General features: G+C 43.8%; 2 protein-coding genes across 2 annotated transcripts in view; both read right to left on the reverse strand.

Annotated features, from left to right (window-relative positions):
- crocc (ciliary rootlet coiled-coil, rootletin) overlaps positions 1–14152 on the reverse strand; it is a 22000-nt gene extending 7848 nt beyond the window's left edge. The window contains exons 1-29 of the mRNA XM_080460774.1: positions 14020–14152; positions 11952–12143; positions 11785–11862; positions 11598–11689; positions 11066–11231; positions 10825–10931; positions 10506–10733; positions 9963–10053; positions 9797–9880; positions 9456–9668; positions 8113–8312; positions 7827–8009; positions 6945–7089; positions 6706–6852; positions 5908–6138; positions 5591–5784; positions 4980–5107; positions 4687–4856; positions 4298–4477; positions 3992–4126; positions 3743–3886; positions 3296–3534; positions 2969–3128; positions 2699–2866; positions 2191–2614; positions 1541–1704; positions 1321–1441; positions 852–1015; positions 232–447 (exon numbers count right to left, since the gene is read on the reverse strand). Of these exons, the coding sequence (XP_080316900.1) occupies positions 232–447; positions 852–1015; positions 1321–1441; positions 1541–1704; positions 2191–2614; positions 2699–2866; positions 2969–3128; positions 3296–3534; positions 3743–3886; positions 3992–4126; positions 4298–4477; positions 4687–4856; positions 4980–5107; positions 5591–5784; positions 5908–6138; positions 6706–6852; positions 6945–7089; positions 7827–8009; positions 8113–8312; positions 9456–9668; positions 9797–9880; positions 9963–10053; positions 10506–10733; positions 10825–10931; positions 11066–11231; positions 11598–11689; positions 11785–11862; positions 11952–12143; positions 14020–14142 (4887 nt within the window). The 5' untranslated portion in view covers positions 14143–14152. The remainder of the gene's footprint in view (positions 1–231; positions 448–851; positions 1016–1320; positions 1442–1540; positions 1705–2190; positions 2615–2698; positions 2867–2968; positions 3129–3295; positions 3535–3742; positions 3887–3991; positions 4127–4297; positions 4478–4686; positions 4857–4979; positions 5108–5590; positions 5785–5907; positions 6139–6705; positions 6853–6944; positions 7090–7826; positions 8010–8112; positions 8313–9455; positions 9669–9796; positions 9881–9962; positions 10054–10505; positions 10734–10824; positions 10932–11065; positions 11232–11597; positions 11690–11784; positions 11863–11951; positions 12144–14019) is intronic.
- A 4756-nt stretch (positions 14153–18908) lies between these two features.
- Positions 18909–23508, reverse strand: necap2 (NECAP endocytosis associated 2). Its single transcript, XM_080460647.1, has 8 exons — positions 23334–23508; positions 22282–22382; positions 21773–21877; positions 21455–21536; positions 20476–20584; positions 20241–20376; positions 20068–20152; positions 18909–19910 (listed from the first exon to the last, which is right to left on the reverse strand). Exons 1-8 carry the CDS (start codon positions 23426–23428, stop codon positions 19865–19867), a joined length of 759 nt encoding a protein of 252 aa, XP_080316773.1. The 5' UTR covers positions 23429–23508; the 3' UTR covers positions 18909–19864.
- Between the last annotated feature and the right edge of the window lies 1 nt (position 23509).

The following is a 23509-nucleotide window of genomic DNA, read 5'->3' on the forward strand; positions in this document are numbered from 1 at the left end:
TCCTGTATCATAGTTTTGAGCCACAAACTGAAATATAATGAAATAAACTAGCTGGACTTCATATAAAACGCATTTCATGTAACACTGAATTTTCTTTGTAAAACAAAAACAGGAAGTCCTGGCATTCTGCCATTATTGATGCTTAATCTGTCCATCATAAATTCACTTTTGTTCCACAACAATTACTGGATGGACGTTGTGAGTGAATGAATTAGTTTCTGCTGCTCTGACCTGTTTGAGGAGAGAGTCATGGCGTTCCTGGGAAGCGTGGCTCTCAGCCTCCCGGTCTCCCAGACTCAGTTTGAGCCTCTGCAGCTCCCCCTCCAGGCTGCGCCTCCCCAGCTCCACCCTGGTGGCCCGAGCTTCAGCTGCCTCCAGCGCCTCCCGCAGGCGCCTCCTCTCCGCCTCCAGACGCATCTCAGCGGCACGCTGCTTGTTCAACTGATCCTGCAGCAGTACGAGAGAGATGGAGGCCACATTACTACTGTACACTACATATATTCAAATACATAAAACGTGAGTGATGCCCATCTAATTACAAATGAAAAATTCACTGGTCTCTTCTCAAATCTCTACTGTGTTTACTGCAGTGTTTTGTTTGTTTTTTTAAACAGCCTCAGTTTGCTGGAGTGTCAACTCCTCCTGCAGTGTAGATCCTTGTGAAGGGTGCTACCATTGAAAACAAACACAGTGAGACCTGACACGGTGCGAGTGTGTAGCATCTGTTGTTATTATGTTCCCTGACACACGCAGCTCGACTATTGAGTGCTACCATATGGTGACTGCGGCGGCTCAGCGGTCGCCGTCGCCGTCGCTTCGAAGCAGAAACTCAAATGTGTGCAATACCATACCTGCGTGTGCTTCTTTTCTGACTCGGAGGCCAGCAGCGTTCGCTCTAACTCCTTCACCCTGTCGCTGAGCGCTCTCCTCTCTCTGTCTGCTCTCCTCGCAACCTCCTCCTGCTGCTGAAGCAGAATCTGGGTGGTGGTCAGACGCTCGTCCAGTCCACGCTTTCCTACAATCACACACACAGCACAACACCACAGGCTACAGTTTTTGAGTAAGCTTTGGTGAACAACCAGATGCGTAGTACATATAAGGAGCTATATTCAGTTTAAGAGCCTCTATCACAACTCTGATTATGGCAAAAATTGCAGTTGATAACAATTTCTTAGATTTTTTTATTTTTTGTGTGTGTTTTTCTGGGGGTTTTTGGTGAAGAAGCTTATCGCACTGTAGGGAAACAAATTGTATCTCCCTTCTGCAATTCAGCAGAGTAACATTGAGCGAAGCTTGCACCTGCTGGCGCAGTATGCTGACCTTCGTGGTAATCCTGTAAGGTGTTCTGCAGCTGAGCGAGGCGACTCTGTGCCGAGTCTCGTTCCCCCTTCAGCTCCTCCAGCTCACGTTGCAGCGTCCCCAGCTGGCTCCGCACATCATCCTTTAAAATGGGCAATAAACAAAAGACTAGAGCCAAACAAACAAAAAGATTATCCTTGGATTACTGCGAATATGTCTTTTTGAGTTGGACTTCTCCTACCCTCTCCCTGTGTGCGTCACGCAGCTCCTGCAGAAAGTCTCTGAGGCTACTCCGAAGGGTCTCGGGGTCCAGTTCTGTCTGAGGAAGGGGCAGAGGTGTGTCTCCTCTCTCAGGAGAAGCAGCTCCAGAGCCTGAGGTGTTTTCAGGGGTGCTGAGTCGAAATTCTGCATTCAATAAGACAAAGAGTTTCCACGATAGAGTAAACTCATAGAGTAAACCAAAGAAGAGAACAGAGGCCTTATTTTACTGAAGTCTTCTCAAGACTCTGCTGAGCAGCAATAAAATACTTGTAGAAAAATACTGTAAATTATCTAAATTATCTTCAAGTGCAATTAGGTTGTTTTTTTTGTTGGCCAATATGTAGACGAGGGGATAAAAACAGGGATAGATGGTATTTATAAATGTTTGTTTAACATGGCAGCCTCATACTTTGTCATAGTTACCTTTTCCTGGTTGCTTTAATTAGCATGAGGTGTAAGTGACTACACTTTTTGTCTGGTAGTTTTCAAACTGACCTCTGGGGTGTTTAAAATTTTACATTGACTGTGTGATGTGGACACAAACAATCATTGATCAGCCTTTTTACTAGGAACAATTCCTGGGGTTTAATGATCCCATTAAAAGAGATGATATTCACGAATCATTCGTACCTTTTGGAGGAGACAGCGAGGAGCGCAGTGGCGATATGCTGTGGTGGCGAGACATCGTGCCCGGAGATGTGGAGCTCCCGCCGGGGCTCCTGCCCCGGCCTCCTCTGCCGCTCGCCCCAATGCCCAGCGTCCTCGTCAGAGCTGACTGCAGGCTGCTCAGACGAAACTCCAGCTCCCTCCTCCCGACCTCAGCTCGGGCCAGTTCGGCCTCGGTGGCAGCCAGACGTCCCTGCGCCTCACTCAGCTGCAGGCTGGACTGAGCAGCCGTGTCCTGGGTTGCCTGGGCGCGCAGAGAAAGGTTCTTGGCTTCGTCCTGGAGCTTCTTCTCGCAGCCACGAGCCTCCTGCAGCTGAGCCATCAGCTCCCTCTCACAGCTGCGCCAGCCAGACTCCGACTCCAGCAGACGCTTCTGAGTCACACAGAGCTACCACAAGACAAAGACGTCACACTCTGAAGGCATCTAATTCAACCAGGAGCGGGAAAGCACTTCACTTCTCTCTGTCCTCACCTCTTTCTTGAGAGAGTCTCGGGCTGTTTCAGCTTCAATTAACTTCTGTTTGAGGGTAAAAGCATCTCTGCCTTTTTCCTCCTCTCTTTGCTCCTCTAATGACAGACGAGTCTGCAGCTCGGCCACCTCCCTCCCTCTCTGCTCCTTCTCTCCTTCAAGAACCTTCAACTAAAGACAAAAAAAGGCAGAAAAACATACTGCCATCACCACCGAGACAATCTTCAAATGCCAAGACAGATTTCTACTTCACAGAGAGAAAGTGTGTCTGACCTGTCTGCGGAGCTCCTGCAGCTCCCGCCGGGCTTCCAGCCGTGACCTCTCCACCTCTCTCAGGCAGCTTCGCAGCTCCATCACTTCCTTCTGAGTGGAAGAGGACGTCTCCTCCAGCACAGCAAGCCTCTGCTCCTTCTCTTCACACTGTCGTTTCACACTGACAAACCCAACACACACACACACGATATGAAAATCCTGAGCCAGAAAAACAATGCCAACGAACAACAACTGAGTGACTCTGAAGTGTTGATCACAATAACAACAAAGGGAAGTTTACAGTTATGTGCAAAAGTAAGTTTGGGTTTGCATGGTTTGCATGTTTACCTGATCCTCTCCGAGTCTGCACTGCGCAGACTTTCTCTCAGGTGAGTGTTTGATTGGCCGAGAGCGTCTCTCTCCTTGGAGACATCGGAAAAGTTGCGACGCAGCTCCGCCGCCTCTCTTCTGTAGTTTTCTGCAGAGTCCTGACTTTGGCTCAGGCGGCGTTCAGCCTCCAGCACGTCCCGCTTCAGTTGGTCTCGACACTCCCCGGCCGCTGAGAGAGACAGTCTGCACTGCTCCAGCTGCACAGCGAAAGCCACGCTTGTTTTGAATGAATGTTATTCAATGAAAAATATGGCCATTATTTTCATTTCACACTTATCTAGACTTGAATAATATTACAGAACATATTTTACAGGTTTTGATGATCATGATAATGTAAGTAGTTGTTCTCCAAGTTCTAGTTTTCGTGCATTACTTCCATATTGTCTCTTGTCCTGGATGCGTTACCTCTTTAAGCGCCACGTCAGTGCCTGACTGCAGATCAGTACAAGTCTCTCGCAGACTGTGGAGGTCCCTCTCGCGAGCAGAGGCAGCATCTTCCTGCTGAGAGCGAAGCTCCAGCAGTTCACTCGCCAGAGCACCAACTCTAATCTGAAAGAGAAAATGTTGCCACTTAATCCTGTTTTTGTGATGTACACTCACAACAAAAGATGAATTTGGGTCACAGTGTAATGTTTCCCGGCTGTCTCCAGTCACCTGCTCCTGCTCTTTGTAATGAACTACTTCTCTGAACATTCGCTCGGCCTCCAGGGTCACAGCGGACAGCTCCGCCTGCAGACTAGACACCCTGTCAGACAAAACTGTTTTCTCTGCCTCCTTCAGCGACAGAGCCTAAGGAATGAGAATACATCTTGTCAGCAAGAAGGAAGAGGCAAACTGGTGTTGACACTGCAGATGACAACAGTCTTACATTCACATTAGCTGCATTATTTAACATAAAAGTAGGAACTGCTTGGTCAGTAATGTCTGTAAATGTTTCCCAGTTTCGGAGTCAGAGCAGACCTGTTGTTTCTCTGTTTCAGCCTGCAGCAGACACTGATCTCTGTCACGCTGCAGACTCCTCAGCTCATCCTGCAGCTCCTCTCGCTCCCTCTTCGTTCTCTGGAATTGATCCTCCAACTCCTGACGGAGCTTCCTCAGTTCAACCTCATGTTCCATCAGCAAGCTGTGCCGCACAACTTCCTGTCAAACAAAGAAGCACAAATGGGTGAATATATGCTCATCTGTGTAAACACAATCATTCCATGAGAAAATAAATATCCTAATTTGTGTGTGTGTGTATGTGTGTGTGTGTGTGTGTGTGTGTGTGTGTGTGTGTGTGTGTGTGTGTGTGTGTGTGTGTGTGTGTGTGTGTGTGTGTGTATAAACAGCAAACCTCTGAACTCGCTCACCTTTTCTGAAACGAGCCTGTCCAGCTCCTCCCGGTGCTCGGAGGTGGCCTTGCGTAAGGCCTGCTGGGCCTCCAGCTGTGCAGCATTTAGAGCCTGAGTCAGAGCCTGTTTGTCCCTCTCAGCCTGGGCTGACACATTCTCCCCATCTAAGCGCACACGCCTCAGCTCAGCTGCACGGCAAAACAGAACAACAAACTCAGCCATTCGGTTCTCATTGTGCCACAACATCAGCCAGCTCTGTCTCGTATTAGAGCTCCTTCTGCTGCATTTGCATGCTCTCTGTTTTCTCTCACCTGCAGATGTCTCACATCGAACCCGAAGGTTCTGGTTCTCCGTTTCCAGTTGGTCTCTGCGAGACTCCACCTGAACAAGCTGCTGCTGCACATCGAACAGGCTGGTTTCCAGGGATTCCCGCTCTGACCTGCAGGTTACAAAATCCAAATCACACACATATCAAAGAACCAACCCAATTTTAAATGCAACACAGAATTAAAAAACACTAATGAAGTCTTTCTTTTTTTTACAGGAGGCGATTCCTTTTTAACGTGCAAATTGTTGTTAGAAAATAAATATTCATTATTATCACAGCAACATGTCTTTTTAAAGAAAATAGTAAAAAATGTTTTGACCACAGACCGTTTAACGTGTTTCACATTTTTGTCCTGATAGATGCTGAATCGTTTTAAAGTCAAGTGCTTGTATTTACTTGCAGTTTCCTATATAACACACACATTTTGTCATTTGATCTCAGGGTGTTTATTCCACTCTGCAATACAAGAACTGCAGAAACATGTTCAGAGGAACCAACAAGATCAGGGCCCCTTGAGTCCTGGATTAGAGGCTGTATTGCAAAAATACAATAAAGAATTGATAAAAAAAATTTTTAAAGAAGCAAAAGTCTAACCTGAAAGCAGCCAGCTCCTCTGAAAGCATGGTGTTTTCTCTCTCCGACGCCGTCAGCTGGACCACCAGAGCTGCTTTATCTCGAGCCAGTTCGGCACGACTGCGTCCGGCCTCCTCTAAGGCCACCTCATTCCTCTGGCCTTCTCCTCTGATGAGACTCAACTCTGAACCCAGAGAGGTCACTTCCGCACAGAGCTGCCACACAGCAAACAGAGTGAGATGAGCAGTGTGCATGTAACCACCAGAGATTAATCTGTCACAAGCACTTTGTGAGGAATGTCAGAGATGCTTTGTACTGTTGATCAATCTGTGCTCAACCTGAGTGACTTTCTCCTGCAGCTTGAGCCTCTCGGTCCTGAGACTCTGGAGCTCTGCCTCCATCCCCACCCGGCTCAGCTCGGTGTCGTGGAGCGACTGCTGCAGTGCGATGCGGGACGACTCCTGCTCCAGTCTGAGCTGCTCCAACCGGACCAGCTCGTCTCTGATGGTCAGCTTTTCCTGCTCTGCCTCGCGCTTCTGAGCCTGCAGGAGAGCCCTCTCCTCCTCCAGCTGACAAACACAAACAAGAGGGAAAGTTTATATTTAAGGTTGTGAAAACAGAGCATCTTATTGTGAACAATGGTAGAATTACGAACCACAAATCTGCTGCTGAAGTTCAAACAGATATTCTGGATATTTTATTTGAAAGAAACGTATGCCATCAATGATTATCAATATAACATTATTTGATCTGAAAATTTGTTTGCTGTCAATCCAAACATAATATTATTCTTATAAATAAAAAGGAATTTAATTATTTTTTGTTTTCTTTTAATTCCAATGATAATTCTTACTTGTATGCTTACACGGATGGCTTTGCATTCATTTTACTACATTTCTATTAAACTTACAATAAAGTCAGTTCTAAAAATTGTATTTGAAATGAATAATAAGTTCTTTCTAGTTTACTTTTTCTTTATATTATAATTTCTTCTCAAAAGTGACCCGTCAATGGTGCAAGGCTATAAAGTTTGGCAAAAGGCAGAACATTCTTGAAAAGGTGTCAGAGGTGCCGAGCCACATGAGGCTTTCTCTGAGGGTTGATATAATCTTTCAGCTCTCCTAATCTCTTCTCACATGAAGGATGTAGGAGTTCAGATCGACTTTATCCTGGGCCAGGCTCTCATTCATGCCGCCCATCTTTGCCAGAGAGTCTCTGAGAGCTGCATCCTCAGACTGGAGCTTGTTGAGCAGCAGGGACAGTTCTGTGTTGCTGCTCTCAGCCTGGAGGAGAATCAACGGACACATACGGCATGACAATGTGCATATGATAAATCTGCAGAAGTTCAACAGAGCACAAGTTGACTTTTTCTTACCCGAGCAAGTGCTTCAGACAGCTGGGCCTTCTCTCTCTCCAGCAGCTGCCTCTCAACTTCCCCCTGCTGGTGGGTCTCCTTCACTGACGACAACTCTCCACGCAGAGCGGAGGCTCGACTCTCGCCATGATCCCACTGCTTGTGTCTTGGATGAAGAGGATGTAAATCTTACTGTACATGAACCAGACAGTCGGTGCGTGTGTTAAGCTCATTGTCACATCCAGGGCATGGACTTAATGAGGACGGTCAGGATGAAACGCAGTGTGTGTTCACAGTGGAACAAGCTTCCTTCTACTTCTTCCATGCATTTCGTTCATGTAGAATAGATTCAAGAACGTTTTGGTTTAAAAGTGTTTAAGAAAAAGTCAGAGATACTCGTCATTGCTAATGCAGGCCACATAAATAAAGCAGGGACTTTCAGTCCTGAAGTCCTCTGTCAATGTCTTCCTGGTCCACCACACTTGAATCTGAAGGATGTAAGGTTAGGGCTCAGCAGAAAGCCTGAACATAAGCTGTTCAATACCAGCAGTAATCTAGGAGCAGGACGGTGTCTGAGACATCCCTGGGAAGTTGAACCATCGAAAATCTTCATAATGAATGACAATCGACTGTTATCATATCTATTGCCACATCCTGTTTATTAAAAAAAGAAAAGAAAAAAAAGATATGACTCACAGACTATTTTTCTCACACATTGCTGGTCGGAAAACCCCTTTATAGTACAAGATAAATGAAGGTGAATATGGTGTGTCGTGTCCTGGAACTCTGTAAAGATTTTTCAAATAGCTTCATGTAAGTGTGTGCTGTGCATGGACTGCTCTTCATGTGTCGGATTAGCATTGGCATCACATTAACTTAATCACCATTGATTAGCCTGCTTACATTCTCTGAGTCTCCGCCTTTGCCCGGTCTCTCTCCTGGATGACGGCCTCCTTCTCCTCCCTCTCGTGGTCTCGCTCACGCTGCAGGGAGGACAGCGTCAGCTGGAGCTTCTCACAGTCCATCTTCAGGATCTGACAGCCGCTCTGTGCAGTCTGAGCCGTCTTCTCCAGATTCACCTTCTCACTGCGTTGTTCAGGGTGTAAGCAGGCACAACAAAGAGTTCACAACAAGCCAGGGTCTAATGGTTAGAAGGACACTGCATGAGGTGATGTGACCGTCAGTGAACCTGGTCAGTGTGTCTCTCTCCTGCTTCAGACGCTCCTTCTCCTTCTGGAGGGCCTCCCTCTCTCTCTGAGCAGAGTCCCTCTCCCAATGCAGCACCTGGTTTCGCTGTTCAGCATCTTTTTTGGCCAAGTCAGACTCTGAAAGCTGCTTTCGTAACTGTTGCACTGAAGTCTGGGCACTGAGCAGACGACCTCGGACCTCCTGCAAACATGAAGAGATGAGTCGGAGGAATGATGTCCAAACAGTAGAGACAACTCATAGCTCCACAAATTTGTTGTCAGTCTCTTTTAGTCAATATTTTAAAATGGTCTGAGTGATTTTAATCAACATAACTTATCCTCATAGGAAAATTGAAATATGATCATTTTGCAAGAAATAAAATCAATGAATCGTCAATTTTTATGTAGCACTAACATTTAAGTTCCGCAAACATATCGTCATCTATAGTTTTACTTCCAGTGAACAATATTAAAGTGTTTTGTGTGTCTGCGTTTATTGTTGTCATCGTCTATCTCAGCTGTGATGATGAGTAATGCTGTTCAAACAGAATCGGCAGAGTTACATTTGCTTTTTTCTACTTCTTTAATTTATAAGATGAAAGAAATTAAAGGCACCACTCATGACTGACGACACATTTTTTTGCTTTTCTTTCTTATAACTGTAATATAAATAAATAATAATGACTACAATAATCTTTGCTCTTAGTGGAGCTGTTATGACTGTTGGGCTGTTGTATTTGGTCAGAATTTACTCAAACAAAGCTGCATCACTTTAAGGTAAAGCAAAACATTTGTTAATATATAAACTTTTCTTTTTTAAATATTCACCATAACTCGGCATAAAGTGAATTAAGTAAAATAATATAGCAAGAAGTCACATATATCACAAAAAGCCCTGAGATGATCTTTTTGGGGTTTTGGATTTTTTTTTAAACCCCTCAAATATATAACAAAATTAAACCCACAATCTGGCACATTAAAGAACTGTAAGCTACTCCACTGGTAAAGCTTCATTCATTAAGCAATTATTCAGCTGCTCCCAGCTCCCTCTGCCTCTTCAAATATCACAAAAATTACAGGAACTTTTCACCATTAATGATTTTAAAACTCATGTTAGACTTTTTATTGACCACCTTCCCTGTATGTGGTGTGTGTGTGTGTGTGTGTGTGTGTGTGTGTGTGTGTGTGTGTGTGTGTGTGTGTGTGTGTGTGTGTGTGTGTGTGTGTGTGTGTGTGTGTGTGTGTGTGTGTGTGTGTGTGTGTGTGTGTGTGTGTGTGTGTGTGTGTGTGTGTGTGTGTTTCATGTTTCTTCATCACACTGCGAGTTCATAAACTGACGTGTCACCTGCAGCTGGAGCGTCTTGTTGGCGACTGCAGAGCGGAGGGCTGAGAGCGCGGCTTCTGGGAGAGGCGGCAGCGAGGACGCTCGAGTGGGGGAGGCCGGCCTCCGAGGAGAGGACGCTCTGAGAGGGGCGGAGTCACGGATCAGTGACAGCAGCGGAGCCCCAGAGTTGTCCTGATCTGCTTCTGATGACGACTCCCCATCTGACAGAACGGTCTGTGAGAGGACATTGAAATGAAGCGCTCCCTTCATAATGAAGTGTGTGTGTGTGTGTGTGTGTGTGTGTGTGTGTGTGTGTGTGTGTGTGTGTGTGTGTGTGTGTGTGTGTGTGTGTGTGTGTGTACCTGTGCAATGTCCCGCAGTGTGTCCAACAGTGTCTCACTGTGAGCTCTCACCATCTGCATGTCGGTCTCGTCGTCGCTCTGTTCCTGAAACGAAGCACGAAGTTACGGGCAGGAGGAGGAAGTTGGGTAAAGGTGACCATCACCGTCGCCGTGACCGGCGTCTCACCTCGAGCCTCCTCATCAGAGTGGCAAGTTCTCTGTCCCGCTCTTCAGTTTGATTCTTCAGTCGCTCCATCTCTCGCAAAGAGTCCGATAACCTGAAAGTGCACACAAAAGAGAAAGTAGTCCATGAGTTCTGCTTTGTAACTCCACGTTTTTAACAGAGCTCATGCTCTATAAACAGTAGTGAGCTGCACTGAACAGAAAGCTTATCGACCCATCACAGTCGACTCGCTTTCTGATGGGATTTTCTCAGCAAAGCTATTTGTCATCGTATTTTGAAGTTACTCAGAGAAACAACTGAGGATATTGAAGAAAATTGTGTTTTTGATTTTTTTAAGGCACAATATGGAGACAAGCTTTGTTAGATTTTTTTGCAACGGTGATTTCACCAATGAGAGTTTCATGCATCCATGTAGATCACGCCATTAAGGGATTAAACTGAAGTTTTCCTTGGGCCAGGCTCCTGAGCCATCTCAAACCATTTTTGTAAATTATGCTTCAATTAAAAACCTGCTCGATACCTCCAGGGGGGTCGGAGTTCACTGACCTGAGGTTGATCTCACTTCTCTCTATATCTGTTCTGCTCTGAAGATTCATCATCTCAGTCACTCGATCTCTCAGCTGCTGCTCCAACTGGACTCTTAGGGATTTCTCCCGCTCCAGTGCCAGAGCTGCTCCTCCCTCCCGACTGTGCAGAGTGGCAGACAGACCAGCGCAGGACGCGTGTGTGGAGTGGGACATCCGGGCGAGCTCGTTACGCATGTCCGACAAGTCCCTGAGGTTTGAGGGACAGGAAAGAAAAGATGATCTCAAGCACAACAAGGACATACCAAACACAACATAACATACAGTTTGAAAGTTTTCACCTTTCAGTGGCAGTCTTCATTTCACAAACGTGCCTCTTGAACCCGACAACTTGTCGCCACAGAGTCAACAGACGGCCGTGTTCACTGCTGAAGTAGCTGTGGAAAGACTGAACAGGAAATGCCAGAATTAAATTAAATTAACAAAATCAACACACCCACATTATCATGAATTCACATGGTCTGTGTTTGAAGTGTTTGAAGTGCTTCAGTGTTTGGGTGCCCCCCCTCCCCTCCCCCCCACCTCCTCCTCTCTCCTCCAGTCGGACTCCTTTTGTTCCAGCTCCTCTCTGGCTTTCGTCCAGTCGGCGGTGAGCCGGCGGATGTCCTGACTGAGAGCCTCATTGGCCAAACCGGCCTGCTCCAACTGTTCCCTGAGCATCGCGTTCACTGCAGACAGACTGCTGCTCCTGAAAACACACAAACACACAAGGACATTACAAATGATGCAATCCAGCTACATCCATATAAATGATGATTCTCTTTATTCACTACAATATTTGACTACAAAACAATATGAACAAAAAAAGTTAAGGTAAAAAAAACACATGTGCTTGAGGCCTCATTATTTGGATACAGCTGTGAATCTCTGATGGTGATCGAACAAATTAATGTGAGCAGCAGCAAGAATGACAAGTGAAATCAAAAAGATGAACAATTCCTGGTTCAGCTGCTTCAGTGCTTTTCTCCACCCGGGTTCAGACTGTGGATGTTACAGATGTGAAGTACAATCGCAGAGCACCAACACAACACATTGTGGTTGATTGATGTCTGACCTCTGCTGTTCCTCCTCCAGACGGATCAAAGCATCCTCCAGGCTGCTGCTCGCTTCGTCGTGGTGCCGCCCGTTAGATGTTTCACTGTGGCTCTAAAAGAGACATCGTACATGAGAATAAGATCTTTGGAAATGGCTGACTGGACAACTTTCTCATTGAAGATCAATAAACTTGACCTCACACTCACACTGTGCTTCTCCAACTCGGAGGTCTTCTCTTGCAGTGTCTGCTCCAGATCTCCACACCTCTTTTTGTACTGAAGCACCTGAAGCAGCAGAAAAGTACGTTATCGTCTGTCACCTGTCACCGAGCAGTGACCACATCTCAGGCGGGGACGGACTGAAACGGACAAACCTTGGCCTGCAGCTTCTGCACAAGCTGCGCCTGCCTCTGCTGCCCCTCCTGGTAGGCAGTGAGTTTACGTTTGTAGGACGCTTGCTCCTCATCCAGCCGCCGCCTTAAATCCACGTTCTGCTGAGCCAGGCAACGAGACTCCAATGAGTCATGGTCCCCAACTCCTGTTTCCAAACGCAGCGCCTGCTCCAGCTGTGGTTTTAATAAAGGTCGGAGGCAGGGGGGGGGGTCGGGGGGTGTGGAGGTTTAATTTCACACAAGGATGCTATGCAGATGTTCACAGATGTGCAAAGTACTGTCGCGATGTGGCTGCAGACAAACTCAGTGCAACACTCACGTGGTATCCGTCCATTTTCAAAGCAACCATTCATATCTTCTTTTGACGTTTTAATTGTATTGAATGCAACAAAATGAAAGAAATCAAGCGATAGACAGGTGGTGGAGGCTTGTTTATCGCTTGGTTTCTCTTAAAGAGAAAAACCAACACAGAAAATGTGGCATTTTGATCACAAAAAGACCTTTACAAAAAAACAACAAAACCAATTTGCTGAGTTTTAAATTTGATGTCAAAATAAAAGTCATGGGGGAAAATATTTCCAACTGAGATGTCTGATCTTTCCTCTGAACACTTGTGTGTGGCACATTTCCCTTTTTCAGCGGGATTGTTCCTAGTTTATGCAGTGAAATATGAAACAAAAGAACTTTCCTGCATTTAGTGACTAATTTGTTTGCAGTGCAAACATGACGAACTATGAAAGATGGAAATGCACATTAACTCAGCAACACCTGATCGATTGTCATACAGTTTGAAAACAAATTTTGGGCTCATTTTTACGACTTGAACATTAAAAGACATTAATACTTTAATACAATGTATTATTCGCATTTCAGCTGTTTTGTTTAATGTTTGCATTTAGTAATGGTTTGATTATTCAATGTATTAGGACTAGTGCACACACTAGTGAATATTCAATAACTGGTATCATTTGGGCAAACTGGTGATGTGGCATATTTTCATACAGCAATTATGTTGCATACGGATCATCTCTGAAAAATGAAACCTCGTAATATCTAAAGTGATTTATTGAGCTCCACTACATTCAAGCCAAAATCATGTTTTACTGTTGGACTAACAACACAAACTCAGGCTGCCAAAAAAAAAAAAGTGATTATTGGACGTAATTCAAGGTTTTGGTAGTGTTTGTGCCAGGTGCTGTCGAGAACGGCATTGTGAAGTCACTTCAAACAACACTTTGTAGAACAGAGGGCGAAACTTTTCTTTTTCTCCATTGAACCCTCTCAGATCACCACAAAGAGAGACTGCAGGCCACAAAAAGGTTCAGACAAACCAACCGGTTGAAGCTGTGACCACAAACAGTAACAGTCCAGCAGCAAGCAAGATTATGTACTATAAAAATAAAAACAATGCAACGCCATCTATTCCTCTAATTTCTTGGGAAAACAAGCTTCACATATGGAGCATGTTTCCTCTACTTCAGCGAGAGCTGACTTGCAGTTTGCACATCCTACATTGGGAACACCTTTGGTATTCAGTGACACGCAAAGAACTGCAGCCACGGGTGTTCTAACTTTGCAATACTCAATGAGAGTTTGATAAAGAAAGTAACTCCAACTGAGGGACGTGCAACTTCTGAAGCCGTCTGGCTGTTGGATGCAGTAATGTTCAACCCTAAAGGAGCTGTGCAGCCCACCCACCCACTGCCACATCTCTCAAAACCACTCAAGCCCCTGTTTACAGTCACCCGGGGTGACAGCCGCCATGGCAACATCCCACTTCAGCTCATACCACCCCCCATCACCTGGGAGACGAGCAAATCTCACACAAAGAAAAAGGGAGAAAACACTAAAATGTTGAAAAGAAAAAGTGCCACAGTCTCTATAACCAAAGCACCTGGAGCCTTTCAGAGACGAGAATGTGACTTTATTCCACATCCATTCGTCTATCAGTTCTATTTGGATAAGCCTCAATTCAATGTTCCCATTTCATCCCTTTAATCCCATTTCTGCCTATCCCACCGTGACCGGGCGTACCGGCGTCTTTGCTTACCCTCTCACTGATTGCGCCGTACTTGATGGCGAGCTCGTCTCGGTCGGCTCTGCTGTGTGCCAGCAGGTCCTCCAGCCTCGCCAGCTCGACCTGCAGCACCCGGTTCTCCTCCTGCAGAGACATGACCGAGGACATGGCTCCCCCTGTCCAGAGAAAACAGTGGCGGAGGGGACAATGTATGCCAAAAATTACGGAGCTGACAGAAGGACAGGGGATTCAAACGTTATCCGATAAGATATCGAGGAGGACTCACCGCTGTCGTTGAGGTTCTTTGTGACAATTTCTCGGACTCTGGCTGGCAGGCATGTAGGGGGGGCATCGGGTGAGGGGCCCCGGACAGTCAGCTTCTTTTCCTCAGACAACACACTCTCTTCCAGCTTCTGAGGCAACAAAAACCCCACAAACATGCATATGATACATCTGAGGTCAGGGAATGTAATAATGACAGCAAGCTTAAAATAAAAATAAAAATACAGCTAATTATGCAGACGGTCACAACAGAAACATGATCAACTGGGGAGTGGAGACACTGGTGCGTGTGGGAACACAAACACTGAGCCCGGATGAGAGGATGAATGTCACATCACAGTGTCAGTACTGCATGATAGAAGCAGTAGGGGGGGGATGGAGAAAGTCCCACTGGGCCTCACCTGGATCACAGACTCCAGCTTGTTGGAGTCACTGTCTGAGTTTTCCGCTGCGCTCATCGCGGCAGATATTTAAAGACCTCGTGGGAAATAGGATTAACCCCGGGAGAAATGATGCCTCTCCACCCGCCGAGCCCTGGCCGCTTCACTTCACCAGTGGTACGAAACAAGAGAAAAGTCTATGACCTGTGAGGAGTTATTTCTGTGGCTGGTGGGAGCCGACGACTCCAGAGTTTTGGTGGCGGAGGAGCAGAGCGCGTAACGCCCTGTTGCCTCCCTCCTCCTGCTGCTCCTCCTGCTTCTGCTGCTCCTCCTCCTCTGCTGGGCAGCAGAGATTGAGGACAGCAGGATTAGCAGGTTTTAAATGCACAGTCCTCCTCTCACCTCCACACATACCTGCTATTTCACAACTAAAGACATCCCTTAAATTTACAGCATCACTCATATAAATGTAACCGGTATTGCTAATTGTGTCGAATAATTCCATCTAATCCAAATTAATTTAATATAATATAATATAATAAATACCTCTCACCAATAGTTCCTGCTTTATAGAAACATTTTAAATACATTTAAATTCCATTCCCAAGAATAACGAGTAATTTTTCATTTCTATTTCAGATTTTTGTTGTGATTATGTTAAAGCAAGTCTTAATTCATTTAAAGTATTTCAAATAGAATCAAACCATGGCTATAAATGTAAGGAAATACACATTGTTTAAGGTACGCTGATTTTAGATATATTAATATTGCTATTTACAAACGCATTGGTGTGGAGAATGTGAGGATGAAGGTGAGAAAAATGAAGTATTCTGCTTTAAAAACACACTGTGAATTGCAAAGAGCCGAACTGCACTGAAAATGGTCTGAAATTATAACATTTTGTGTTGCGATGCTCGTATGACTGCACCGTTCACACGGGATTAAACCCTGAAGCCACTGAAAAAGCTGCTTGTTACAAGAGACTTTTTTTTTTCTGTTAAAAAGTTGAAATAAATCATAGTGTCCAACATACAGTATATATCGTTTTGAATGAACTTTTATCAAGTAGTTCCCCATTGCAGCTCTGTATCGCCTCGGTTTCACGTGTCCCTCAGGACCAAACCACGAGGGAGCAAATGAGGGAGGAAGATGAGATCTTGGTAAAGTTTTAAATATATGGTGTGGTACATCTAATAGGCCGTTTCAAAAGATATATTGGTAGAGACATTAGAACACTGACACAGCTGCAGATTCAATAAAAAGACTGACTTGATATTTGTACAAAAAGGATCCAACAAGTATGAGAAGAGCAAAGCTTTTGATTGTCTGTGGATCGTAAAAGTCATTAACAACATAACTGATTCAGTATAAATATTAGGAATTCCAGCATTCAGTAAAAATATTACTACTTGGCATGAGACGCAACACGTCCGTTGTGTTCTAGAGGAGAAAGAGGCTCAAGCTCTGTGGGGTTTTTTATTATACAGAAGACAAAGGTCCACACTGAATTTGACATATTAACAGTATTATAAAGCAATGCAATTTGACATTATAGTCATGTTATAATCAAAAAAAGTATTAATTCAATTTTGGAAAAATGTGAAACAAATGTGGAAAAGACGAAGCACTGTGAAAACTTCCCAGATACACAGTATAGTTTTATGATTAATTGTTGAACCTCGAGTCAATCAATTAGAAGAAACCCAGGTACAAGTTGGAAGAACATGCAAACTGGGGTAACTCCTGTCCTGAATTTGAACCATGACCTCCTTCCAAGAACTGAATGCTATTAAAAGGTTTATACCATTTATCTTCAATTCAATGGATTCAATAGTTTTATATACAGTTGGAATATTAAAACAATAAAAAAATAAATAAAAATACTCTCCTAAACTGTATCTTAACATGAATTAATTATTTTAGTAAAAAGTCTTTTTTACACAATTGAGGTTGAAGCAACAACAGTAGGAGGAGTCTGTAGACAATACACTTGGAGGGTGTGTCCTTCATTGTGTGGCGTTTGAATTGTCACAGACAAAGAGGGTTATTGTGTTGACACCAGTCCCCTCTGCCCCCCCCCCCCTTGCTCTAACTTTGCTTGTGGGTATTATTTTGTAGACATATTTCTACTCTCACTGCTTCATACGGCTGAGAACCTGACAGTGACACTGAAGAGCAGAACCCAAAAGTCACGAAACACTGAACAGCTTGTTTTTTGTCGGCTTTGTCAATTCTTTGTATTCTGTGTGTATGACTTCTTCTTTCTCTACGGTCATCTTTATTATCAGCTGGTGCAAAAGGGGTGGGAGTAAATTACTTTTTACTTCTTCCTACCCCTCATGCAAATGTGGATCACGAGGATTGTGTAGTTTCCTTTGTTGTTTTTTTTAATCTTAATGTTTCTTTTCTCTTTTTTTTTATGTTTGTATGCTCAAAATAAAGATTCAGTCATTCATTCAAATCCCCTTGATTATATTTGCTCTTTTAGGGCAATTGTAAGCTATTCCACAGTCATCTGCAGCTTCATATAATGCAAAAACACAAAGTCTATTACTTTGCATTACTTTAGTTTTTGTACGGCAAGAGAGATGCAGAAACATCCTCAAAGTGAAAGCAATGGGTCTCGTCTTACACTTTGTGTTAATATTACATTTATCTTTAGTTTTCGTTCCTTTTTTATAAACAAGACCAATGACGCCAATCAGCAGCCTCTGTTTACCTGTTTACATATTTACATACACACCTTTCAGTTGGCTATGTGCTTTCGGTTTGGCTTCTTAAATACTTCCCATCTCATGTCTTGTAGTCGCTCTGATGTTAATGCAAAACCTTTGGAATCAAAACTGTTTTACAATAACTGAGCAACAGGTGGGGAATAGAAAAAAGTATATCGTTTTGCAGTTCTGACGCCCCCTGTCGGTCTGTTTGTGGATTTTTGACACTTTTGACACAGATTTTTATAACAATAAAAGCATAGATTCGTAACAAAACGTGGAATTATGTTTCATTGAAGCAGACAGACAGCTCGGGCTGTCACCTTTCACTCCTGCTTCAATAAAGAGACTTTTCTCTGGTCACAGCTTCCTCTGCAACTCTCCAACAGCCCCACTTTCTCGTATCAAAAAAGGAACAGAGGCCGCAGTGTGTTTAATTCAACATCCTCTTTATACCCCCTAAAAAAAAACATGACAGAAAGACACGCCCAAGTTTTCAAAAGTCTAAAGAGTTTGAGGAGGAAGAGGAGGAGGAGGAGGAGGAGGAGGAGGAGGGGGGTTGAACATTAAGCCACGCAGCATCCAACCAACAAATCAACCAGACGAAGAGTGAAGAGGTTTTATGACAAACACGAGCTCAGTGTGTGTCACTGTGGAAACATCAGCCTGGATACAGTCACTCAGAGACGTGTGTGTCGATCTAAACATTCCCACTTCCCCGCGTGAACAAAACAAAAAAAAACCCCTCCTCACCTCGACTCACGACTCCGCAGAGACTCATCCTGCCGTGGTCCACCTCCCCGGGAGGACTCAGACCTCCATGGGGGCAGAAAGGAGCCCGATCCTCCGCAGTCCGTCAGACGCGGATCCTCAGCCGCCTGCAGGATGCGTCGCCTTGTTCTGAAATCTTCTCCTCCATGCTTTTTCCGGGGAGGGACTTCCACTTCACAGAGCCTGCATCATCATGCGGTCACACACTCGCATCACAAAACACTTCTGATCTTTTAAGATGATGCAAGATTTTGAGGTACTGATTTTAATGACATAAGCTAAAATGATAAGAATAAAATGAAGGTCAACAAATTTCAGCTTAGGGCGAATAAAACCAAAATGTATAGAAATGTCTTTTTTTTTTTTAAACTGCGACTTCTAATATCTCATCCACAGCTCCACGTGCTTCAACTCGAGTCAAGAGCGACCAACTCATTTCAGAAAAGTCGAGTCATGAGCAACTATTCTGACTTTACAATGTGAAGCGTGTGAAGGACTGATAACCGGACCAGGCTGACTCTTCACACAGTCGCTGATCCTGACCTGAATAAAGTGTGTTAATGGATGCTTACAGAAAAACACTGAAACATTATTCATTAGTAATTATAAACACTCTAAAGGAGTTTAAGTAAAACATGAAATGTTGCATTTGATGAATACAAAACTATAGTACATTCAATCTCTTCTTAAAAAAAAGTCAGAGTCCCAGCCTAAAACCAAAAACAGATCTATTTTCCTGTACTCAGAAAGGCAGCCTTAAATAAAAACAAAGCAGGGCATTGAAATATATATTGTTTATTTACACAAAGACGTAGGTTTACATTTTTAAAACTTTTCCAGGAAGGCACTTGATCAAATACTTGATGCAAATTTTTAACAGAAGTAAAGGAAATCGAAAAGGGTAAAAAGGCACATTTTAAAAAGGGAAAACACCCAAAAAGGACCAAAACAAACGTAAACAGACCAACAGAACATGTTGATGCTTTGAATGACAGACAAAAGGACAAGCACGATTTATTTATCCTACACTCTGATGATTCAAACAAAATCCTGGTATTTCAAAGATGGGTATGAGGTTCAATCTAAAACTAATCATTAAATATGAATAGAGCTTTGTAGGATCTAATAAAAACGACTAGAAAGACCGAAAACGTTGCACACGGAAAATAAAACACACACGCTGTTTTACAGCCGAACGAAACAGGAACACTTGAACTATTTTCCCAAAATGGCAAAGAAAAGGAGATGAGCGTTGCAGGTGCGATGACACGGTTCAGGAACACGCAAACACATGAAGTCGGACAGACGAGGACAATCCTACCATCCTCTGAGGTTTAACAGTGACAGGACATTTGACTTTAAGGCAAAAAGGAGAAACATCTTATCGGGTTAGTGTAACGAGGCAACCTTTCCCTTCAGCCGAGGCTCAATTGCTTTAATGAGCCGAAAACCTTCATATTCAGTGGTTGCCTGAATACTAAGATTCCATCCTATTGCATACCAGAGTGGAGAATAGTGTAAAGAGTAATAAAAAAAAATAAAAAAAATATGTACACCGTTTACGGTTTGTTCCTCCAGAGCGTGTTGGTCGTCAGGCTAAAACTTTCCTTTGAACGGAGTAAGTGCAGTGAACGAGCTATCTGCTCCTCTCTCGCTTTTCTCTTTGCTACAATCCTCACGTCCTGTCCGTGGAATGTGTGGAACCTGAGTGTGTGCTCGGTTTCTCACGACTCAACTAAACTGCACCCATCCTGATTTGACAGCATCGTTACTGGAGCTGCGGACAAGAAGGGGGCACAACATGAGAGGTGACCACGACGGAACCGGGAAGAAAAAAACAAAAACAAAAACTGAAGTGAGCACATCGGGGACGGGCGGATGCGATGAAATGGCACAGGAAAGGCGGACGGGTGAAATCCTCGGAAAAAACTTACTTGGAACCGGCAGATGTGAAATCTCCCCACACGTCAGAGCTGGGCTGTGCTGCGGGGGCGGGGGAGCCGAAGTCGAGAAGAGCAGCTGCGTTTGGAGGAGTTTGTCGTCAATATACATTTCTGTGCCGTGAGCTTTATTTTCGGCGAATGTTTTATGGAACCATAATGATCACCGGGGTTGGTTTGCGCAGGCTGTCCTCCAGGAGGGGGCAGGACTCCTCCAGCCTTCGCTCCAGGAGGAGGAGGAGGGAGCAGACCTCCAGCTGCCGGCCGGGCTTTAGCACCACCTGCATCCTTCTTCTTGATGTTCTGTGAACGACAGCCACTGACGTTTTTACATGCACTCCGACTGGAGTCCAACTGATTTTATTTGACTCGTCTCTTGGGACGTGTTGGCTCCAGGCTCACCCCAATGCTGATCTTGATGGTTTGTCCCTCTTTGAAGCTCAGGTCCAGTTTCGGCGCCGAGCTCTCCGAAGCTTCCATCTTAGCCAGCTCACCCTCTTGCTTGACCCATCTTTAAAAAGGTAGAAACTTCATAGTTATCAATAACATTATAAAGACGGCGGGAGTCGATCTGTAGCAAGATACTGATTAGGAAAACAACAAATAGGTTATGGATGGAAGTTAAGAATGAAAAGGTTTATAAATTATAGAAACACAGAATTTGTATTTTCTCTAACAGGAAAAAAAATGTTAATTATAGAAATTAATGTGTTCATCATATATTTAGTTATGTTCAGACATTGTTTTTAAAGATGTACAACACTGTAGAATGATCTACTTCTTCAGCCAACTGCAAGTAAAAATATCAGAACATATGTTTTCTTCCCGACACGGAGACGCTCCAGTTTTTCCAGCTTCTTGTGGTTCTCTATTAAAACAGCCGACTGACGTCACATCATTGCGTCGAGTTTTGTTTCACACCAAGCTGTGGGGTCGGCTGCAGTTCAGTAGGCTTGAGCGATACTTTCCCCGAGAACATTAGGATGGAATTAAAGTATTGTTTTATGAGCTTGTCAGGTCAGTGGAAAAGTTTATTTCTGGATAACGTTCGTTAATATTTAATGATGTTGTGCCAATGCTATTATGAATACTTAATTATTTAAATGATGGGTTAAAATATACTTAAATGTTGCAAGCAAAAGCAGCAGGAGGTGTGGATCCACTGTCTGATGAAAACAAATGATTTTTGCACAATAAGCAAACCCAGTGGATTTTTTATTTATTCATTTTTTTCAGTGACACATTCAACAAAAGAGAAGACAAATTTGTCTGCATTTGTTATGAACAGCTCATTTGAGATGTATTTGCAGACTGGACATATTCTGTTTAGAAGTAGTAATAAATGCATATCACACACACACACACACACACACACACTTACTTAAAATGGTCTTGTAAAGCAACGTTGAAGTCAAATGAGTCTCCACGATCAGCAAAACCCAGACCGATAAAAGCGTGGCGTCCTATAAATACACAGACAATAATACATTAATCTACTTTATGGTTTATGTCTTACGTGTCAGCACATATTCCTGCATCTATACAGCATGGGAATACAGTTATAAAAAGCTAAAAAAACAAAAAGGGAACTTACACCATAAGTAAATAATGGAGCAGAGTAAAATCTGATGCGTCATCATTTTAGAATGAACTGAAAACTCAAATATAAATGGACACAGTTCTCATACAATTGTCTTACCGTTGCCGTCCTCTATCCGGATCACAAAATACCTGCTGGAGTCTGTCACTGCTTCGACCACACTGCCGGGATACTGCTCGACAGGAGCTTGTGCAAACAGCTCCCCTGTGAAAACAACAGTTACACCAAACAGAGCTTCAGGGGTGTTTCGGGTTACCGGCAAGTAAAGGAGTGAAAAGGTTTTCTGAAAAGAGTGAAAGCCAGCATACATCTCTCAGTTTAATCTTCAACCAGTGCGTGACTCTTTTCATCCAGTGAAAAGTGTCAGTATTCAGTCGTCAGGTTTCATATCTATCCCACCTGAACATGAAATGTTTTCATCTGTAAAACAGACACCAAGCTAACCGTAGAAACTACTGTAACCTGTAGTCGCAAGGATTTTTATTTATGTCTGGGGGGTATATTTATCAGGACCACTTTAAAGTTCAAAGTATCGGATGGCTCTGTGAACGCCCAGTCCCCAGATATCTGCTTAATCTCCTTTCAGAGAGTCAAGAGTAACTCTTTACCTGTGTTTTTGTCCTCTAACTTGATGAAGGCCAGCTTGCCTTTTGCTGTGATTTTCATCCGACCACTCCATGAAGGTTCATCCAGCTTCCAGTCAGCAGCGCTGGAAAAACAGGACATACATCTTAACACGATACTGGTTTGTGTCACCCTCATTCGTGCAAACGGCTGACGCCCCAAAATTCTTTTAAGCCTAAATAGCTGACTTGTTTTTCACCGGAGGAAGAAGAGAAATCTATTGTTTGCTCGGATTCTGGAACAATATGGAAAGAGTGAGCCCAATGTTCTCAAACAAAAACAAAGAAGTTTAAAGCTAAAACCACTCCCGGAAGAAGTAAATGCTCCAAGCACGACACTTTGACAACAAGTAAAAACCTGGTAAAATAACAGAATCAAGAAATATTTCACAGACCCTGAGCAGCTCAATTTAAATGTGCCATCAAATACAATGTACCTACATAAAGTGCACTCTTACTGATGCAGACTAAATAAAACTGTGGATTTCCACAACAACATGACTTTTTTGAATGCTAGTTTGGTTCAATAATAATAATAATAACAATAAATATAATAGTTGATCACTTGTATCATTGGAATGATTTGATGTTTACAGCCGCGCTGGCACTTTAGAAACACTATTTACAAAGTGAATTGAAAGACAAATCAGTTGTAAATGTTGCGAACTAGCCTATATTTTACACCTTTAAAAAGTCGTATAGATGACAAAGCATGTGGATTTATAAACGCAGGTCAAACCGCGAGGAAGTCGTCGTTAAATCGGTGACCCCATTTCCGTGAAATCCGAATTAGTGTTTCACAATATCTGGATTAATTTTCATGTCTAGCACGAGTCCCAGTTAATCACACTGACTCAAACGCGTTATATGTACCACTGAGCTACAGGCGCAGGTGATATTCGAGACGTTTTGCAGACAATTACAGAAAGAAAGTTGCAAAAATGTCCTGACGCTGCAGTGTCCGATAATGGATGCAGGGTCGTATCAGCCGACTGACGCGGCGTTCCAGTCGTTACTGCGTTTTCGGACGATCTTACCGGTATCCTCGGTTAGAGGCCCGAGGTGGGATCTTGTAGACGTGAACCTCTGGCTTTACACACAACATCGACTCATAACTGCTGTCTTCTGCCATTTTGGCAAGTTTCACTACCCAAAAAACTACTTCCGACTTTCAATGGACAGCTCGTCTATAAAAGAGACGAAGAAGGAGGCG

This window comes from Lipophrys pholis (genome assembly GCF_963383615.2).
Source record: "Lipophrys pholis genome assembly, chromosome: 4".
In the NCBI taxonomy this organism is placed as follows: domain Eukaryota; kingdom Metazoa; phylum Chordata; class Actinopteri; order Blenniiformes; family Blenniidae; genus Lipophrys; species Lipophrys pholis.

Coding starts and splice junctions, on each gene's coding strand:
- necap2 (XM_080460647.1), bottom strand. CDS start 23,428: ATGGCAGAAGACAGCAGTTATGAGTCGATGTTGTGTGTAAAGCCAGAG. Junction 20,585..21,454: donor GCTTTACAAGACCATTTTAA/GTAAGTGTGTGT, acceptor ACCTTTTTAAAG/ATGGGTCAAGCAAGAGGGTG. Junction 19,911..20,067: donor TTCACATCTGCCGGTTCCAA/GTAAGTTTTTTC, acceptor TCTTGTCCGCAG/CTCCAGTAACGATGCTGTCA.